This window comes from Anas platyrhynchos, chromosome 4, assembly GCF_047663525.1.
Source record: "Anas platyrhynchos isolate ZD024472 breed Pekin duck chromosome 4, IASCAAS_PekinDuck_T2T, whole genome shotgun sequence".
Classification (NCBI taxonomy): Eukaryota; Metazoa; Chordata; class Aves; order Anseriformes; family Anatidae; genus Anas; species Anas platyrhynchos.
In genome coordinates, this window is record NC_092590.1 from 33,386,319 (window position 1) to 33,404,831 (window position 18,513).

General features: G+C 34.1%; 1 protein-coding gene across 9 annotated transcripts in view; it reads right to left on the reverse strand.

Moving 5' to 3' along the window:
- Positions 1–18,513, reverse strand: part of GRIA2 (glutamate ionotropic receptor AMPA type subunit 2) — a 90,391-nt gene that overhangs the window by 20,527 nt on the left and 51,351 nt on the right. For all 9 annotated transcript variants that reach the window (XM_027456596.3, XM_027456593.3, XM_027456594.3 and 6 more), the window contains exons 7-11: positions 5,924–6,091; positions 5,539–5,643; positions 4,698–4,808; positions 3,322–3,528; positions 2,451–2,821 (exon numbers count right to left, since the gene is read on the reverse strand). In XM_027456596.3, the coding sequence (XP_027312397.1) occupies positions 2,451–2,821; positions 3,322–3,528; positions 4,698–4,808; positions 5,539–5,643; positions 5,924–6,091 (962 nt within the window). The remainder of the gene's footprint in view (positions 1–2,450; positions 2,822–3,321; positions 3,529–4,697; positions 4,809–5,538; positions 5,644–5,923; positions 6,092–18,513) is intronic.

Sequence of the window (18,513 nt, forward strand, 5' to 3'; positions counted from 1 at the left end):
CTTTGGAAAAAAAATCATTTTGACATGCATGTAAACTGAAAATATAAATTCTACAATTCAAAGACTGAATTATATGTTACATATACATTTGCAAGGTAAAATCTATGATTGTGCATTTAATAGCTGCTAATTTTATGGTACTTTTTATTGTATTGATATCTACTATAAATGATAATTCATCATCTTCAAAAACCCATGATCTGTAATCAAACAAAACTACTACTGACCTTGTAAAGCAAGAATAAGCTCAATACCAATCTAGATATTATGCTCCCACATAACATTTTTAAGTAAATTTTTTTGTGGTGCCTTTAGTATTCAGAAATTTCTGATAAGGTCTGTCCCAGTTAAATAAACCATTTCTTTTTTTGTGTGTATTTTGAAAAAAATACAAAGTTGTACAATTATACACTAGCATGAACCCACACTTGTATAAATACCTCATACATCAGATAATTAAATACTAAACTAAATTTTTCATGCATAATTACCTTGATTTGTTCACCATGTTTTGCACTTAGAAAGGTATTATGTATTAGTACTGAGAGCACAATCCCATATAAAAATATCCGGAAAACTTTGCTGTATATTACCATTGTCTCCTCTGTGCTATCCATAATGGCAACGTTGGGATTTTTTTTTGCAGACCAGTTTCCAGATGGTCCTGTCTTACTCAGCATCACTTCTATTTCAGAGTCAGGAAGCCCTAGCTTCTTTGTAGTTCTACAGTTCTTACACCCTTATTAGGGAAATGATAGAACTACAAATATTTTGCTAATGTTTGAAGAGATTCCTAACCACATTTACTGAAATTCATTTGCAAAGAGTTCAGATTCCCTAGGGAGAGTTTTGGTGCAAGAACAAAAATAACTAAGGTGTTTGCATCCCTTTTATATTTTCATAATAAACTGAGATAATATACAAACTAAATGCTTTCCTCAAAATGTGTTTGTAATGAAATAAAGTGTTAAACACTTCACTGACAATAAATCTGCCGCTTGAATCTCCAAAATAATTTCAGTTTCATGCACCTTTTATGATGGTCATTTACTATCATTATTCTTGCAACACCTTTTAAATGTTATCAAACAATGCACAACAACTGTCATGCTTTAATAGTCAGTAAAATGAAAAAAAAAAAAATTGTAATTCAACTATGGCCTTGCTTCAATAAAAATAATTTTGCAGCTAATAGAGGACTCTGCAGACAACTAAACTTGTAAAGTATATAATCAATACAAAAACCCAAAGGACTGAAATTAATACAGATTCTCATGACCTGAAACAATTTGATCTCTCTTCACCATCTAATTTCTTGCATACAGTTCTTAATGTATTACGTGCCAAAGCTATCACATCTTTCACCATAACTGCAGCCATCTTTCACTGTGCGAGTTACATAGAATCGCTGAAGTTCTCTCACACAGTAAGTGTTCTGCTATGTCTACAGCAGCACATCTTGAAAATCTGTCATTGCCCTTCAGGATACAAGACTTGGATATAAGATGCTCCTTCCATCTGATTTATTTGCACAACAGCCACAAGACTCTGGAAATTGAACTATGTCCTGTCTTTAGGACATTGAGAAGAAAGTTAACTTGCTTGGTATAGTTAGGAAGGTCTTTTGATTTTATTTCCTTAAATTCAGTTGCCCTATTTCACTTCTTACTACAGTTCCTTCAAGCAGCAAGTAGTTATTTATCTACCTACTTATCACTTTGCTGAATCAAGGCTAGAACCACTTGCGCACAAGGGAAATAGAATATTTAATGAGCTGCAAAGGAATTAACTTAAGTGTTTCAGAGTTGTCCATAATAAGGTAGGTTAAAATCCATGAGGAATTAAGCATTTATAAACTGGAGCTTCAAATTCATTTTAGCAACTTCCTTTGTGACTTACATAAAACTAGGCCATAGAAAAACAACATTTTGCAACTATTCACAATGAATTAGAGTCATCACATGGCTTCTATTTCAGTTTAAGGCTCTCCTATAGAAAAAACAGTGGATTAATAACTGTGTTATGATATGTAGTGAGTTTTAGTGGTAAAGTGACGCCTGTGTAGTTCATGGCTAGTACATTACCCTTTTTTCCCATTACAGTTGCTGTGAACCAAACGCAATGTCAACTGTAAAATGGGAATATGCAGCAAAAACACGGTACCCCTCCAAGACGGCATGGAATGATTTGAACCTTATGCATTTTACAGTCTCTACATGGTGTATACAACTTCACTTGGCAAATACATGATCGACATTAAGACAGTATCGATCAAACACATCATTACCTTTTGTCAGAGAGAACTGTCTTTATTTCAAGGACTTTTGTGATTTTGGTATGGAAGAAATAAATTATAGCAATGATTTCTTTCCGAGTGAAAATATATGCACCATGAACCTCCTCTGGCTGAGACCAAAAATGCACAAAGTTGAAATGGGCGAGTAACCAACCTTGGCGAAATATCGCATCCTTGCTGCATAAAGGCACCCAGGGAAAACCAGAGACTATTAAATATCCCAAATTCATTAGTTGATTCATTAGTTTGCGTTTCTCTTCCATCTTCAAATTCCTCAGTGTGCCACTCGTATGGGCTAAATCTGCTGACCAGGAATAAAACTACACTGACCCCAATGTAGGCAAAAACAATGCACATCCAGATTTCATACGCTAATGGATCAAGAAATGAAAACACTCCTGGCTTGGATTTCTGAGGCTTCTTGATCATTATGGATATCCCCAGACTCATAAATGGCTTTGAGAAGTCAATCACCTCTTCTCTCACCAATGTTATAGTTAATGGAGCGATTGCAATATCGGCTTTCTGTAAAGGAAAAAAAAAAAAAAAGCAAATAATAGATAATAGATAATATAACAATCAGAGCAAAGAACAGTTTAGTTTGTATTGCATTTCATAAATGCAAAACAGGACAGAAGACACAGTAGCAACATCCTTTTCATTAAAAATGTCCAATGGAGAATTTCAGAAATTTTTAGTTGAAATTCTTCTTACTGAAATACATATGGTTGACATATTCCAAGCTTCCTTATTTACACATGCCTTTATATGACATTTAAAAATGTTAGTAAAATCCATTGCCTGGTCAGGAGGATGAAATATGCACTCATTTCCCTTCCAACTTCATTTGCATATAAAATCTAAATCCATGCCTTACATTTAACATTTTTTGATACCAAGACAAGCTTTTAATTTTCCATCAAAGGAATTACATATTTTTCAACTACTCTGTAGAGAAAACTAACCCAAATCCCATATTCATCCATCAGTAATTTAAATGACTTTATTATAAAATATGTTCTTACCCCATAAACAAGTTCTCCAACCATCCCATTCCATATTTTTGTGTCTGCATCCCTGGCCCCATACTTGCCATCCCCAACAATTGTGAGCTTATACTTGAATCCACAATGCTTGGCAATTTCTGTAGCTAGGTCCACACAATAGCCCTCATATCGATCATTTCCTTCAAGCATTTCATGATTTTTCTTCATCATAACATATGGGGACTCCTGCACAGAAATATCTTGCTTTAGCTACTTTGTAAAGAGACCGATTGCATCAGTTGTACATTTCACAGATTAATAAATTTCCTTTTAGATATAAGAAAAAAGACAAGATAGCATCTGACTCATATGTGCTACATATGATTATATCAGCTGTTAATTATTAATGTAACATGTCCTGTAAAACATTTAAAAGCTACATTCTCCGCAGTCATATACAAATAACAATACTTACAGGCATAGTGATTCCCAGCAGTATGTTAATAATGGTCATGAATGTTAACAGGAGTTATGCATTCAGAGAAGAGAGAATAATTTCCAAAACCTGTTTCTTTCTCTCTTATAGTTTGGATGGAAGAAGGCAAAGACATTTAGTTGTTTTTGTTGTTGACTTAATACAAAATTTCTTCCTATTTCACAACTACATACATTCCTGGGAAAACACTTCAGGCTTTCCAAGATAATTCAATATCTTTATTGAATTATTTCACATGAAAACAGTTAACTACAAATATGCAGTGGAGTTCTATCATCAGCAAAACTATTTATGGCTCATACATCATATTAAAGGAATCTATCTCACTCTTTGCTCAACTGTTACCCAACTGATTCTTGCATCCAGTGACGTTTCTATGCTACTCTGTGACTTAACCAAACCAATAAAGAAGCTTTGCAATTAACAGAAAAATGCTGCTATACAGCAGTTCATAATGTTATTTTCTAAACAACTACAACATAACTTTTAATGTTTTATCTTACACTTTAGCAGTCCGCAGTTCTGGATACTACAATTCTGAAGTTTGAAAAACAGTCTCTTCTCTGCTTGGAAAATCCATTCTCCAGTAAGCACAGCAACCAGTTAAAAATCAACACTATGGCTCTGCCATTTAGACAAAGTGCTCTTCTTTGAAAGTAGGTATTTCATTCCCATTTTCTAGCCTAAAAATTTTAACTTTCTAGGATGTTCATTTCCTTGTCAATGACTGTCTGCTACAGAAGAAAACCACATACTGAACCAAATATCCTTAATTTCCAATTTTTATTTATGCAACATAATGAGTAACATGTCAAAATCTCAAAAAATAAAGAGACTATTTATATTTAAACTAATATAATCAGAAAAAACAAATCACTGTAGGACTGACTGTTTTTGGACAAAATATGAGGTTAATTACCAAAATAGTGGTGACAATAATAGTCTTATTCTCTAGTCCTGAAGATTCATTTCCAAGAGGGCCATCAAGCGGATTCACAACCATTTTGTCCACTTCACTCCAATATCCAATCTAAAGATTACATGGATAGGATGCACAGACACCAGTGAATATGAACTTTCACAGAAAATGTAAAACATATTACTACTATGCCCATGATTTATGCCCATAGAGAACTATTTTAGCTATAGATCTATCAGTGTAAATATTTCTACTTATAGTTACTATAACAAATATTAACGAGAATGAAGTCATGACATTTTTTCACATTAATTTGTCTAATATAAGTATACCATTTTCATTCAAATATTAACAAGTTTTAGTAGTAATATCACCAACTGTAGGGTTGAACGCATTATGAAATACTCCATATTAGGAAGACATGATAAACTGGCTTTTCCTGAAAGGCTTGGAATTAGACCAGGAAGATAATCACGTTTAAAGAAACATCACTGAAAAGCTGTATTTGAAAAGCTGTATTCTGCATTTGTCATTCAGAAGTGTATCTCTTCTGTTAGCAATTACTGGCTAACATTCAGCATTTCAGATGAAAAAGCAAAAAGTTTAATACACAAAACTGAAAACAAAATATTCCCACATAGTACTTACCTAAAAACTCCTATTTATTAGAAATAAGTAATACATATTTTTACTTTGTTCTGCAAGACCAACATAGAATATATCTTTAAATAAACATTATGACAAGTCATGCTTTAACTCATCCACAGTGTTTCATTACCTACCTCAGCCATTGCTTAGCATGATAAAACCAGTACAGACACTGTAAGACAACTCAAATTACCTTCCGAGGACCAGTACTTTTGAGTTCCATGACGTTTATCGTAAAATTGATTCTTTTTCCATTCTGATCAAACTTTATATTCCCTGTTAGACCTTCCACCTGAACCTATATAGGTGAAGATGAAAGTGGTAACAGAATTAATTTTGTTCCTTTTTAGAAAATGTATTTTGTTTTCATAAATAATTACTTATTTTTCAGACACATTCAGTTTAGACCCTTTTCCATACCCAACGTATCTTAGTAAAGGGACACGTTCCTGAGGAGTTAACTTCCACATTATTCCCAGCAAGATCAAGGCAGGTTAGGAGACTGGAAGGTTGCTTTCAAGCATTTATAGAAGATTTCATACACACACTCATCCCAGCATTCATTCTAGAGAAGCTACCTGTTTCAATGCCCTTTCTATTTCTACACCATGACCCCAGGGTACAGCTGGATTTGCAAGACAATCTCCAGCATTTCCTCTTCTGGAGATCTCAATCCTCTGTTTACGCAAATTACGGAAAGCTTCTGTCATCACTTGAACAGCATCATAGGTCAGAGCAGATGTATACTGAAAAGGAATGAAAATAGTTCATTAACAAACAGCTTCAGTTTCAGCAGATCTTCCAACCCTCTCAATCCATTAAACACAATAATACATTAAAAATAAAGACAAAAGTAAAACTTCCTTGAAATCAGATCAGTTGGGTCTGATTCAGGTTGGGGACAGTACTAGTAAGTCTAAACTGAAGACTTACAGCTGTTTTCATGGTGTGAATTCTACTCCTTTCTCATTACAACTGTGTAACACTTCTGTGTGCAGACACAGCTAATGTCCACAGAGGTTAAGGGGGGGGGGGGGGGGAAATCCACTATTTAACTTGAGTTAGCCTACAGAAATAAGATATTGTTCCTTTGATTATACCCTTCATGGAGGTGCATTTATATACAGATCTGCAGACCACACCTCCTCTCACATATATACCCACAAAACCAAACAATATATATTTGCATATATATGTTCTTATCTATTAAATATAGAAACTCAAGAGTAGCTGTTTTCTAGTATGCAATACCTTGGGCAACAACTTGAAAAAAAAGGTTTTGGGATGAGATGCCTGGAGGAAGTGATGCCTCTCAAAGAACTATAGGAGAGGAAAACCCCCACATTCCTTATCTGATATAAGGAGCTTTATATTTTACAACTTCTGAGATATCAGAGAAGAATCCAGTGATCATATGCATCGCAAGCTGGGACCCAACAGTCCAAAGCATTTATATTCATTTACTGGAAAATGTTACATCTTAACTAACTGAACAAAAACCACATGTGCATACACACTGAGGACTTTGTTAGATGGGCTTTATGAGTCCAGAACATTACAATTACACCAAATTTAAGACCCATTTTTGGAAATATGGGCCAGAATATAACTACTTACAGCCTTATGAATGAATGCAATGGTCCCTATGAAGGCTATTAGATGCTGAAAATATATAAACTGTAAAGCAGTGAGAAATGATATATTGGCTTTTTGCTTCAATGGTTCAAACTTTAATAAGAATTTTAATTAGCTAGCTCAAGTCATGCAGAAGGCTCTTGTAATTGTAACCAAGGCAGTCTTTTGAATTGAGGTCATTTTTGTATGCAACTGTTAGACCTTGGAAAGTAAAAAAAGAAAGGTGGAACTCTTTTTTTTTTTTTTTTTTCAGATGTACAAGCTTACTGGATGATTAATGTGAATTTTCTCAAGAAAGTCCTCACAGTGACTTGTATCGAAATAATTAAAGAGATCAGAACAACCGAAAAATGAAGGGAAAGTCTGACTGAAGCTGACATGACTTTCTGCTACTGAAGTAGCAGTGATTAAGTAGGGTCATAGATGAGGAGATGAGGACAGAATAACAGAGAGAAGATAAAGGACTGAGTCATTTTGGGGGACTGGTTAACCACAGTACTTCAAATGTGTTTATTTGTAGTACACAAATTTGTTGTACTGCATTGTTACATTTTGAGAAACTTTGTATACAGCACTGCAATAAACCATCAAAATATACATTGAGTAGCAGAGGAACTAAGACCTTGAAACTGAGAAGTTGTAGTGCTATCTAATTCAGTTATGTCTCATTTGATCCCTGGTTTATTTTAGTATTTTATCTCAGGAATACAATCTCTATGTTATAAAATTAGTACCCTGAATATCCACAACTCAGTCATATATTCAGTTTGTGTAGGGCTTTGCCTATTCATATGCATCCATATGTATATACATCACCACATGTAAAATCCACATGCTTTAATTGAATTTAAATCAGCTTTAATCTAGGGCTCTCAATATATTCTCCACATATTATACCTTCATGCTGTGGAGGATGCCACGAAAGCAAACACTTCTTGCATCATTTCTTACTGCTTTAGTTACATACATTTTCAGCTCTTCATGGGGACTATTATATCTATTCAGTAAACTGCAGAGAGCTTTAACATTAACCAATTGAAACTAAGTGACCTCATGACCATAAACAAGAAATTACCATCAAATAACCTGCTCATGCAGAGGGATGTGTGTATGTGCCTGCGTACAGAAAAACAGTTGTCACAAGTTAAAGGATGCATTAGCCTTGTCTTGATTCACTGTAGTTTATAGAGGAGATTCATTCAAGTTCTGATTTGTGTTATGGAAATAAATGGGAGCACTACTTGGAATATTATTCTCTGAAAGTGTAATGGGCTCTTACAGACTACTACTTTTACAGCACTGTAAATCTGCTAACTTCATTTCAATCACTTTCAATTTTAATGATAAGACATGCAAATCTAAGATTAAACACTATCATTACCATTCTATAGTTCCTATAGAATTATCTGTATTTATTAAAATGTTGCAAAGAATATGCAAAAATATGACTTAATTCATAATTCTAGAACTATAATAAACTGATAATATAAACTATAGTATAATACTCTGAAGTGCCTAAGGATTTTATGTTATTTGCTATGAAACATGGACTGCACGCATGTCCTATAAAAAGAATCCTCTCTCTCAGTAAACATGAAGTGAAATGCCCCAGTTGCCAAGGTGAAAAAAAAAACACAAGGACCTTATGCTATTTTATTCAACCTAAGTTCAAACTGTGCTATGGAACGTAATGAAATTTATCAATTGCAGTTGCCAAAGATTAATCTCAAAAGTAAAGATAAAACAACGTCATCCAAGACTGAATAGGAAATATTAATCATGTGCTGTCCAAGAAAAACTGGCAAGATGCTGACTTTTCTTACTTTTAACTGCTGCCCAGTCATTCACAAAATACCAATAATCCTTAAAGTCCTGGTATCCTTTTTAAAAGATACTGTCAGTAATTGAATCTTCTAAAGATGAAACACCAGAAAATATCCCCAGAAGCACAAGATTTCTTTTTATATGTATATTTTGAAGCTCTAAAATATTATAAAAAAGATTCAGTCACATAATGTTAGTCTATTAGTCCTGAGTTTAACCCAATGCCTGTCCACTTGCTGAAGATGTAAAGCTGGAAGATAATCTCAGAGATTTAACTTGTAATAATAATAATAATAATAATAATAATAAAAGATATACTTGAGCAGTAAAAAAAATAATAAATGAAAATGTGAAGGCAAAAAGGTAAAAGAAACAAACAAAAAAACAGTAAGGAAGAATTTTGCATTACAAAAAGTGGAATTCATTTTCTCTGTAATTGGATGCCAGCAATGTCAGCAATGGCTAAATTTATCCTTGTTTGCTTTTTTTTTTTTTTAACATAAAGAAGAAATGAGAATTTTCAGGGAGTGATTCACTTGACATGTTAGACACCTTCTTTACATAAAATGACTCTTGCCTTAGATTCCATTAATTTAGTCTCCAGTGACTTATGTGACTATTAGAGGAGTCCAGAGCGATCAGCTTAGATACAGATGCCTATACAGCAGACACACTAAAACAAATGAAAACCACCCAAGGGGACTTTGAACTACCCATTCAGTCGAAATGTAACAGAACAGTGAGAAAGACAAACAAGTGATAGGGTATTTTGGGCATAGACTAGCTGAGTCAAAGACAGCAGTGCTACTGAAGGAGACCTCAGCTAGAGCAGTGTATGCAGCTGTTCAGTGTATGCAGTGTTCAAGAAGGCTGAATTAAGACTGAAACAGGTACAGCAGAGGGTTTGTCACCATGTATGGGGGGATGCTATTGGAAAAGCAGAAGAAGAGACACCCTACATCACAGAGGTTAAGAGAAACAAGATAGAAAAGCAGATTGAGTATTTTCCTTGGATGGAGGGAATATTCAAAGAGAGGTAATAAAGGAAGTGTTCTTTGCTGCAAAAGTAAATGGATATAAGCGTATAAGAATACAATGGACACAATGCATATAAGATGCTCAGCATTTTTTCTTTTTTAAAGCAATTAAAATATACTTAAATATAAACAAATGTAGAACAAAAACAACGTATATACAAAGACTCAAACTGTGCATCCCTGAAGCTTGCGGGTATATAAATAGTTAGGTTATTGCTCTGTATTACCATTTAATTTTTTTTTTCCTTAATGGTTCACTAAGCATTTTATCACCTTGTTTGCAATACTTCAGTAAGCTATGGAGGTTAAATTGAACACAGTAAATTGTGACAACAAATGGTGCCTTGTTTTAATAAATGCTACACCTTTATTTTGTTTTTATGATTATGCTTTCATCTGTAACTGCATATTTTTCCACAACAAAGTATTACTCTACAGGAGTGTTGGTATGTGCCACTCAACAAAACATAATTACCTTTTCATAGTGCTTTTTTGTCAAAGGTCATTTTTGGTTTAAAATTTCATAAAAATACACCAAAAAGTCTCTAAGTCTTTTATTTCAGAACTGCTGAAAACTTAGATACAGATCTAGAAGCAATCTTACATTTTCATATATTATATATAAAAACTACATATGTAACATAAACAGTAACTTGTCAAGAACTAGTAAAGTAACTCAGCAACCACTTCATGTTGACTTTGTGTAGTCAAATGCAACTTGTGCAACTATTTCTTAAGGTTCTTTAACTAGTAGGCTATCTGGGGAATATATTGAAAATTGACAGTATTATACACATCTTGGAAAACATTTGAAAGTGTTCTGACAAATGACAATGCAAAAATCACTAACTGATGGGAAACTGCTACCTCCTTAGGGGTCTCTTGTTATACCTTGCATGCAGTCATGACAGAGCATGGGAATGCAAAAGTTTACCATTTACACTCACTTCTTTTTACTAAGTTCCTTATTAAGTCTTATCCATTGTTATTCTTTTAATGAATCTTTTATTCTTATCCATTTTTCTACATGTTTTTTTTTTTTTTTTTTTTTAAACCTTCCTAATTCTCAAACCTAATGATCGGTCCATATCACCAAAAAACACATGGAACTTGGTGAAAAAGTAAACAAAAAAAACACAATTACTTAGATTTGAATCCATGGTGCCTGGCAGAAATAGTAGAAACAATTATTTGGATTTCAACCTGCAGCATTGTACTTGGATTTGAAACTGCAGCATTTTATTTATTAAAAATGTGTTTTCTAATCCATGGCACTTTACTGTGGAAACTAGCCATACTGACACAGTAATTGTAAAATATTATTGATTTGTGTGTGTAATCTTACTTCTAACCTTTAAAAGAATACATTTTCAAAAGAGGAATGCTCTTTTGATGATAATGATCACCTTTGATTTACTGTAAACCATAAAAAATGTATACCTTTTTAATCATATCCATACCAATCCATAAAACCTTTTTTTCTTCAAGACTAAGCTAGAGAAAAGTATGTTATTCTTCACAGTGTTAAAAATCAGCAGGATTCAATAGCAAACACTGATGTATACGGGTTACAATATTGAAAATACACAATACATGAGCATTTAAAGCAGAGGACGAGAATGTACAAATAGGAAGGCCACAATCTCCCCTGAAAAACTGTGCTGTAAAAAACTGATTTGAAAGGGTTATTATGAATATTTAAGTATAAATATAAAAAATGGGAAAATTAAAACTGGTTGTTGCACATGATAGCAAACCAGAACAATATGCACATGTATGCAATCTTAAATAAGATCAACAATGAAACTATGCCATCTTTCTAAAAATGAATAGGTGTGTTCAGAACTGCCTTTAAAATGTTTCTTCTGTCTGTTGACACTTAAACATCTTTTGTATCATTAAATCTAGAAGCAATAGAACACAGAATCACATTTTTAGTCCACAAAAGAAGCTTCTTAAGAGTTAAGAAACAAAAACTAGCCTAATACATTTTGTCTGCTTTCCACTCTGCCTTTTAGAATGATGACCTCTTTTTAGAGGCTCTCAAAGTGAAAGTGGCTTATCAACCCTACCGTGTGGTTTTGTTTGTTTGTTTGCTTGCTTTTAACTGCTTTACTCCCAAAACAGACTGGAAACTTTCATTTTCTGTGTTCTATCACAAGAGTCACTCCCACTTCAAAAACTAACATGAAAGTGATAAATCATTAAAGTATATGTGACGTAAGGAAGGTATACATTTTAAAATGTAAAATGCTATTTTACTAAAGTATTAACTGACATATAGACTTTTTTTTTTTATATATAAAAATGGTCATTTGAGCATTATCTGTGGCAAATGTCCTTGTTGAATTGAGCTTTTAACCAAGAGAAAATTATTGACATGATTATGAAAGTGTATTCTGTATCATTTTCTAGAAAAAAACTCATGGTTGTTACAATTAACTGAATTGGTAGACAAAACTATATTTTTTTGTTAGAGATTAGATCAAACGTTTGGTATCAGTTATTTCATCATACCATGTGAATGGTAGGAATCCAAAGCCCTCCTGTTTTCACAATCAATTCTCATCTACCCTATCCAGCAAACAGCCTACGTGTTTACCTATTGCGTCTACGGAAAACACCTTTCTCCTGTTTGCTCCAAAGTAATTCCAAGACAAAGACTAATGGAATTTAAATAAACCAGCTTTAGTATGTCACTGATTTAACCAAGAAGTAGTGCAGTCATTGCCAGACTACTGGCAAAATAAACACTTTTCTACTCTGCTGCCCCTAGATGCTGGCTAGCAATATAGTCTGCTACCTGTGTTGGCAGGTCCTTAACACCAGCTGGGCCCCAGCAGTTAGCCTGCAGATCTCCTCTCCTTGTTCACATCGGCAACCCTCAGTCTCTCCTCCTCTCTTATCCCCTAGGCCTGAGCAGCATTCTGCCATCTCACAGCTGCCACCACCTTTCTGCACCTTCCACCTACAGCCCTCTTCTGAATAATCACTTTCCTCCTACTGCTACCTTCAGCTCTGTGAAACCTCTTGTCCCCAATTCTCCACCAAGCTCTCCCACCAGGAACAACACCGATCTTGGTGATGCCAGAGTACACCTGTACTTTCTGAGCTCTGCAGCATGAAGGAATAGCAGCCTCCATGTGTTTAGATCAATCATATGCAGGTGAGATACTGGATGAAAAAAATGAGAAAGAGATCCTAGGAAAACAGAGGCAGGAAGAATCCACTGAGCTCTGTTGGCTGAATACCCTTAATCACTGATAATTATTAAGGATAGGTGGATTCAAACTCAAAGGAAGTGCTGCACAGATATATCAGGAGCTGGCAGAGTAGTTCTCCTCTGAAGTCCTGCAAAAATTTTGCTTTGGCACAGTTCAGACACTTTTACTTGTAGGATCTGGGATCAAAGGATCTGGATCTGTAGACCCTTTGTATGTCTGAGACAAAGCTGGAGATATTGCCTCAAACCACCCTCTGCTTTCACTGACTTCCATTCTTTGAGTTTTCTTTAAAAAGCTATCCTAGAATGGGTGATTACTTATGTAAAGGAGCCTTAAACTGTTAAAAAGAGGCATGTAGTTTAACATTCAAATTTCTTACACCTATATATTTCATATATATTTTCGCAAGTAGAGAAGACTGAATATTGGGATTCAAAATTTGAGTAAAATTAGACAGTTAAACCACCAACTGATAGATGTGTATTTTTGTGCCCAGCAATCAGGTAGACAGAACACAAGGAAAGAAAAATGTAGGCAGATAAATCTCACACATGTAAGAGCACAGTTTTATACAGACACTTAAAAAGATCAACTCTTTATTAGAGCCTAATAACAATACTGAACCTAACTCTTTTTCTATTATTATAAATTATTATAATTCACATGGAATTACTTGAATTCAGGCATAATCAACCATATTTTTCTATTGAAACTATAATTGATGCAACAGACTATCAATTATAACTCTTATTAAAATGTCTGTCTTTAACTCTTATTAAAAAAAAAAAAACACAAAACATGTTCTAGCATGTTGCAATCATGAAAATAATACCCCCAAAATAATGATATTGCTTAAGTAATAAAGAGGTGGTCTATATCTAGACTGCTTCCTGAATTTCACTGTCTTCTTTGTTATTATCAGTCATCTAAATTTTATTTATTTCTGCAAACTAAATAAGCACTTTTATATTTTATGAGTAAATATACATTTGTATATTACACAAATATACTTGTATAAAAGTTTGTCTGCATGTTCTATATACTCCTTTCTTGAGGTATACCAGCACCAACAGAGTTAAACCAGAAGCTCTGAAGTATTCCCTACCCGTTCTTCGTGACTGACCAGTTTAAGATCAGCAGTTTTCACCTTTTTCAATTTTATCATAAACAGCATGCCACTTGATACTATACCTATGTGCTTTGAATTCTATTATCACAGTATTTTTAGGAACAAAACAAATAGATTTCATGAGAATTTTCTACAAGACTAGAGGACTGTTAAAAAGGCTTGAAAATGTGAATCTACTAAAAGCAAAATCAAAATGTAAAAACAACCTATTATTTTATATTTCAATTGCTACGCATTGATCGGTGGGGGGTGGGTTTATGAAACAAAATGCAATCTTCTAGTTGTTCAGAATTTAATGTTTTCAAAAACAGCACAAAGGAATTTCAGCCACTGAAAAGGGCTGCAATGAATATTGGGCTTTTACCTTCTTCCAGGATAGTGGTATTCTCTATGAGTCTGAGATGCTCTCGGCTTTCAACCAGGCAGTGCCCAAATTCTTTTCTGCATGCAGTTTCTGTATATTTACACAAGTTGTCTCAGGTACTTCCTGCAAACACCAAACCTCAATTGTTTTTAGGAAAGCTCATCACAAGGTAAGATGGCTTTCTACTCATCATATCTCACTAGCCCTCAAAAGGTAATGAACTGACCCTTTTCCTGACATTATACCAAGGGCTGCCCCCGTTGAAAGGGTTAATAAGGGAAGCTGGAGTATTTGGATGTGAATGGAGCACTGCCTTTCAGTGTTCTTTTGCAATAGCAAGAGGTTTGCCTTAGACACAATAGCCTGACACACCAAGGCTCCTAAGACCCAGTATATTTGTAAATACACAATTATGCAAAAGAAAATAAACTTTTGCTTTGCTAGCAGCAAAGAAATGAGCCAGGCTGTTCAGTGATGTGTTTCAAGACCTCCACATTATTGGCAGTTTAAGAATTGCATGCAGAGACTGAGAATACCTGCAGTTAAAACAGACACATTCTAAATTAAATTTGAGGTAAACGGAGTGTCTCAGCTTTGTTCTGGAAAGATAAGTCCTTTTGAAAAAAAAAGGCAACGAAGCAATAGTTTTAAGTTTCTTTCTTTTCAACAATAGAGGCAGTTTTTATAAATACAGTGTTTTTCATCAACTCTGGCACAATGCAGTGACAAGTAACATCTTATCTATGTCCTGAAAGTGAAATATATTTCAATTAATGTTTTATTAAGATATAATTTTAAAGCAATTCGATGCAGATCCTTTTATGGGCATCTGTGGCATTAATCTTCAACAAACATCATCCCTTTGCAATACACTTCAAAAAAAAAAAAGGAAGAGGTGTCTTTCCCCATTTTTAAGACTGTACTTGTGACTGTAATGTCGGTCATACTGCAATGACTTATATTTTATGATGCAAATCCAATGATAATGTAACAGTTGCAGTGTTTTTGCTTGCAATGTGATGTATGCAATGGCAGGAATAATACTGCCCCCACTGCTGGGGGGTTGGACGTGACGTTCTCCAACTGACACCATTCTTTGTTTACCTGCTAGGGACAAGTAGCCTCCTTTAAATGATATATTTGTAATACAAAAATTCTACCAGCTTTCCTATTTGTTTCATAGAGAATGTGTAGTCATACCTTTAGAATTACAGAATGCAAGGGAACTGGTGACATAAGCTCATTTATGAACAGTGGCAGTTTGGATAACTGCCTTCAAATCAAAGGGGATGAAGGATATTCAGTAAGATCATGGAAGAGACAAATGAGACCAGCGAGTTAACGTACCTCAGTAATAGGCACTACTCCATTACATACACTACTCCAAAAAGCGCAGGATAATTCAAATGACTAGCATGTAAATATGCAAATGAATGGCTTATTCAAGAAGGACAGGTAGGGAATGCAATTCAATGCAAAGAGGTGTAAAATCCTTTATTTTACAGGAATGGTATGGTACCATACACAGATATGATATGAGACTGTCTAAATCAGCAGCAGTACAGAAAAGCAATGCAAAAAAGGATCTGGATATTAGTGTGCATCTCATGTAGATAAATGTAGTTCAACAGTGTTCTGATGGTAAAAAAAAAAAAAAAAAAAAAAGTACCACAGAAAGGAGTACTGAAAGGAGTACTGTGTCTGAGCTACACAAAGCCAGTATTTCCATTTATACAGCACAGCACTCAGATGAAGTGCTGAATCCAATCTGGCATTTAAGAGGAGACGGGTAGCAACTAGAAAGGTTCCAGAGCAAAATGATCAACAGGATCTGAGGGTAGAAAATTCAAAGTTTAGTTTAGCCAGAAGGAAAGCAAGGACAAATGTGGCAGCCATCTTCAAATATAGGAGTACAGCTAAAAAGAACTTCCTCATATCCACTGAAGCAGACAAAGCAGCAAGGAATTAGGAGACAAAGGCTGATTTAGGGTAGAGCAAAAAGGCTGTTTAAGCAGTACAACTGACTGCCTGGGAAAGCTGTGAAATCACTATGGCACAGGTATTCTGTCTTCACGCAAGGGGGACGGACTGGATGACTGCTCAAGGGCCTTTTTTGCCTATTTCTATGGTTTCCATGATTCTCCTCTGCCTCTAGCTCCCTCAAGGATGGGAATAAAATGTGACATATCTCTGCTGTACATGACATGAAAACTGACAAGTAACATGAATAAGGGCAGAAGATAGAATGCTATGCTAAGGAATACAGTAACCAATACAATCAAATTGTCCAAATATAGTGATATACATCCACTTCCCCCAGTCAGTACCTCTAGCAGTTGTAAATTATCAGCTAGTTTAGTATAAAACTTCTCTGAATATTAGTGTGATCCCATATATTCTTTGTGCAGACACTATATAAAGGAAGACAAAATCAGATTGGGCTTTTAAATTGAATTTTAAAATGGTTTTAAATCACATAATCAATGAAAATATATTGTTCATTTAGTTTTCCTATCCATAACAAAATAAACCCCAAAACATAAGATATTCCAAATACTCCCCTTCACCACTTTCAATTTCTATAATAGAAATTCTTTCAAAATATATTATTGTGAAAGAACCTAGTAAGGAAGAGAGAAACTGTGATAAAGTTACAGATTTTAATGTTATAAACAAACCATTACAACTATTTTATCTTTATCTTATTACACATAATTTTATGTGTGTTAGATAACTACCATACCAAATTAATGTGTCCCACTACTTTCTTTTCCATGAACTAGGAAAACTGTGTTCTGTTTTCAGTTATACTTTTTGTCTTTACTTATGCCATTTATGGTGATTATTTCCAGACTTAAGATTTTGCAATATTAGCAAACCTGAGAATCAGAATGTAAATAGTCCATATGTAGCTTGTATGACATAGGCTCTCGCTTTTGTCAAACTTCAAATAAAAAATTCATTTGTTCTGTCAAATATTTTTAAATACAAAAAATAACTACAGGAAAATCATAGCTTTAACTAGGTCCTCGAAAATTTGGCCTCAAAAAAAAAAAAACTTGGACTTTTTTTTTTAAATTTACATTAAGGTTGGTACTTTAAAGGGTCTCTGTTCCAGGAATTTGCAGAATGGTCCTTCCGTTTCTTGCTGAAGCTTCTTATCCATCTCATTACAAATCAATAATATACTTCATATTCAAACTATAACATAAAAAAGTTGTTCCTGTATCATTTTCCATTTATCTTTTTTGTAATACTATTCAGTTATTTAAACTCTTTGCTCATTTTAGTAGAATTTCTGATTGTAGTACTTAAAAGAAAAATTATTTAGTATTGAAATCGCATTATTCTTTTTAACATCTTGCAAGCAATAATTGATCTGCATAACTGCTACATAAAATAAGAAGATACCATTACCACAGTTTTCTCCAGAAGGAAAGCTGAGATAGAGAAGTTTACATTCTTGCCCAATGCCACAGCTTGTATCACCTGACTGAAATCAGACAATAGTTCTGTACCAGTCTAATTTTAAAAGTTATTAATTATAAAATTCTTTGAAGGATTTAAGCAGCTGTCTCAAAGGAACTGTCTTACCATCTTGTTGGGAGATAACGATTACCAGAAAGCCCTAGATCTGTGCTCCCTGAAAGCACACATATGATTATATATATGTGCTTCTAAAACATTTCAAAACAAGAAAGAGAAAAAACAAAGAAGTCAGTAGCTACTTATTATATCATCACATCAAAACAATTTTCTAACAAGCTGTCAGACAGAGATTTACAGTGATAAAAGAAAAAGTCAAGTTAACCAACATTTTTTTGACAGTTCAGTATCTTTGTCGAACCAGCACTATGATAGAAAATATTAAAAGTACCCGAGATAAATATAAAATTGTGTTGGCACAATTGATTTTGTAGGGCTTTCTCCATTTCTCGTCTTTCTATTCCAATCC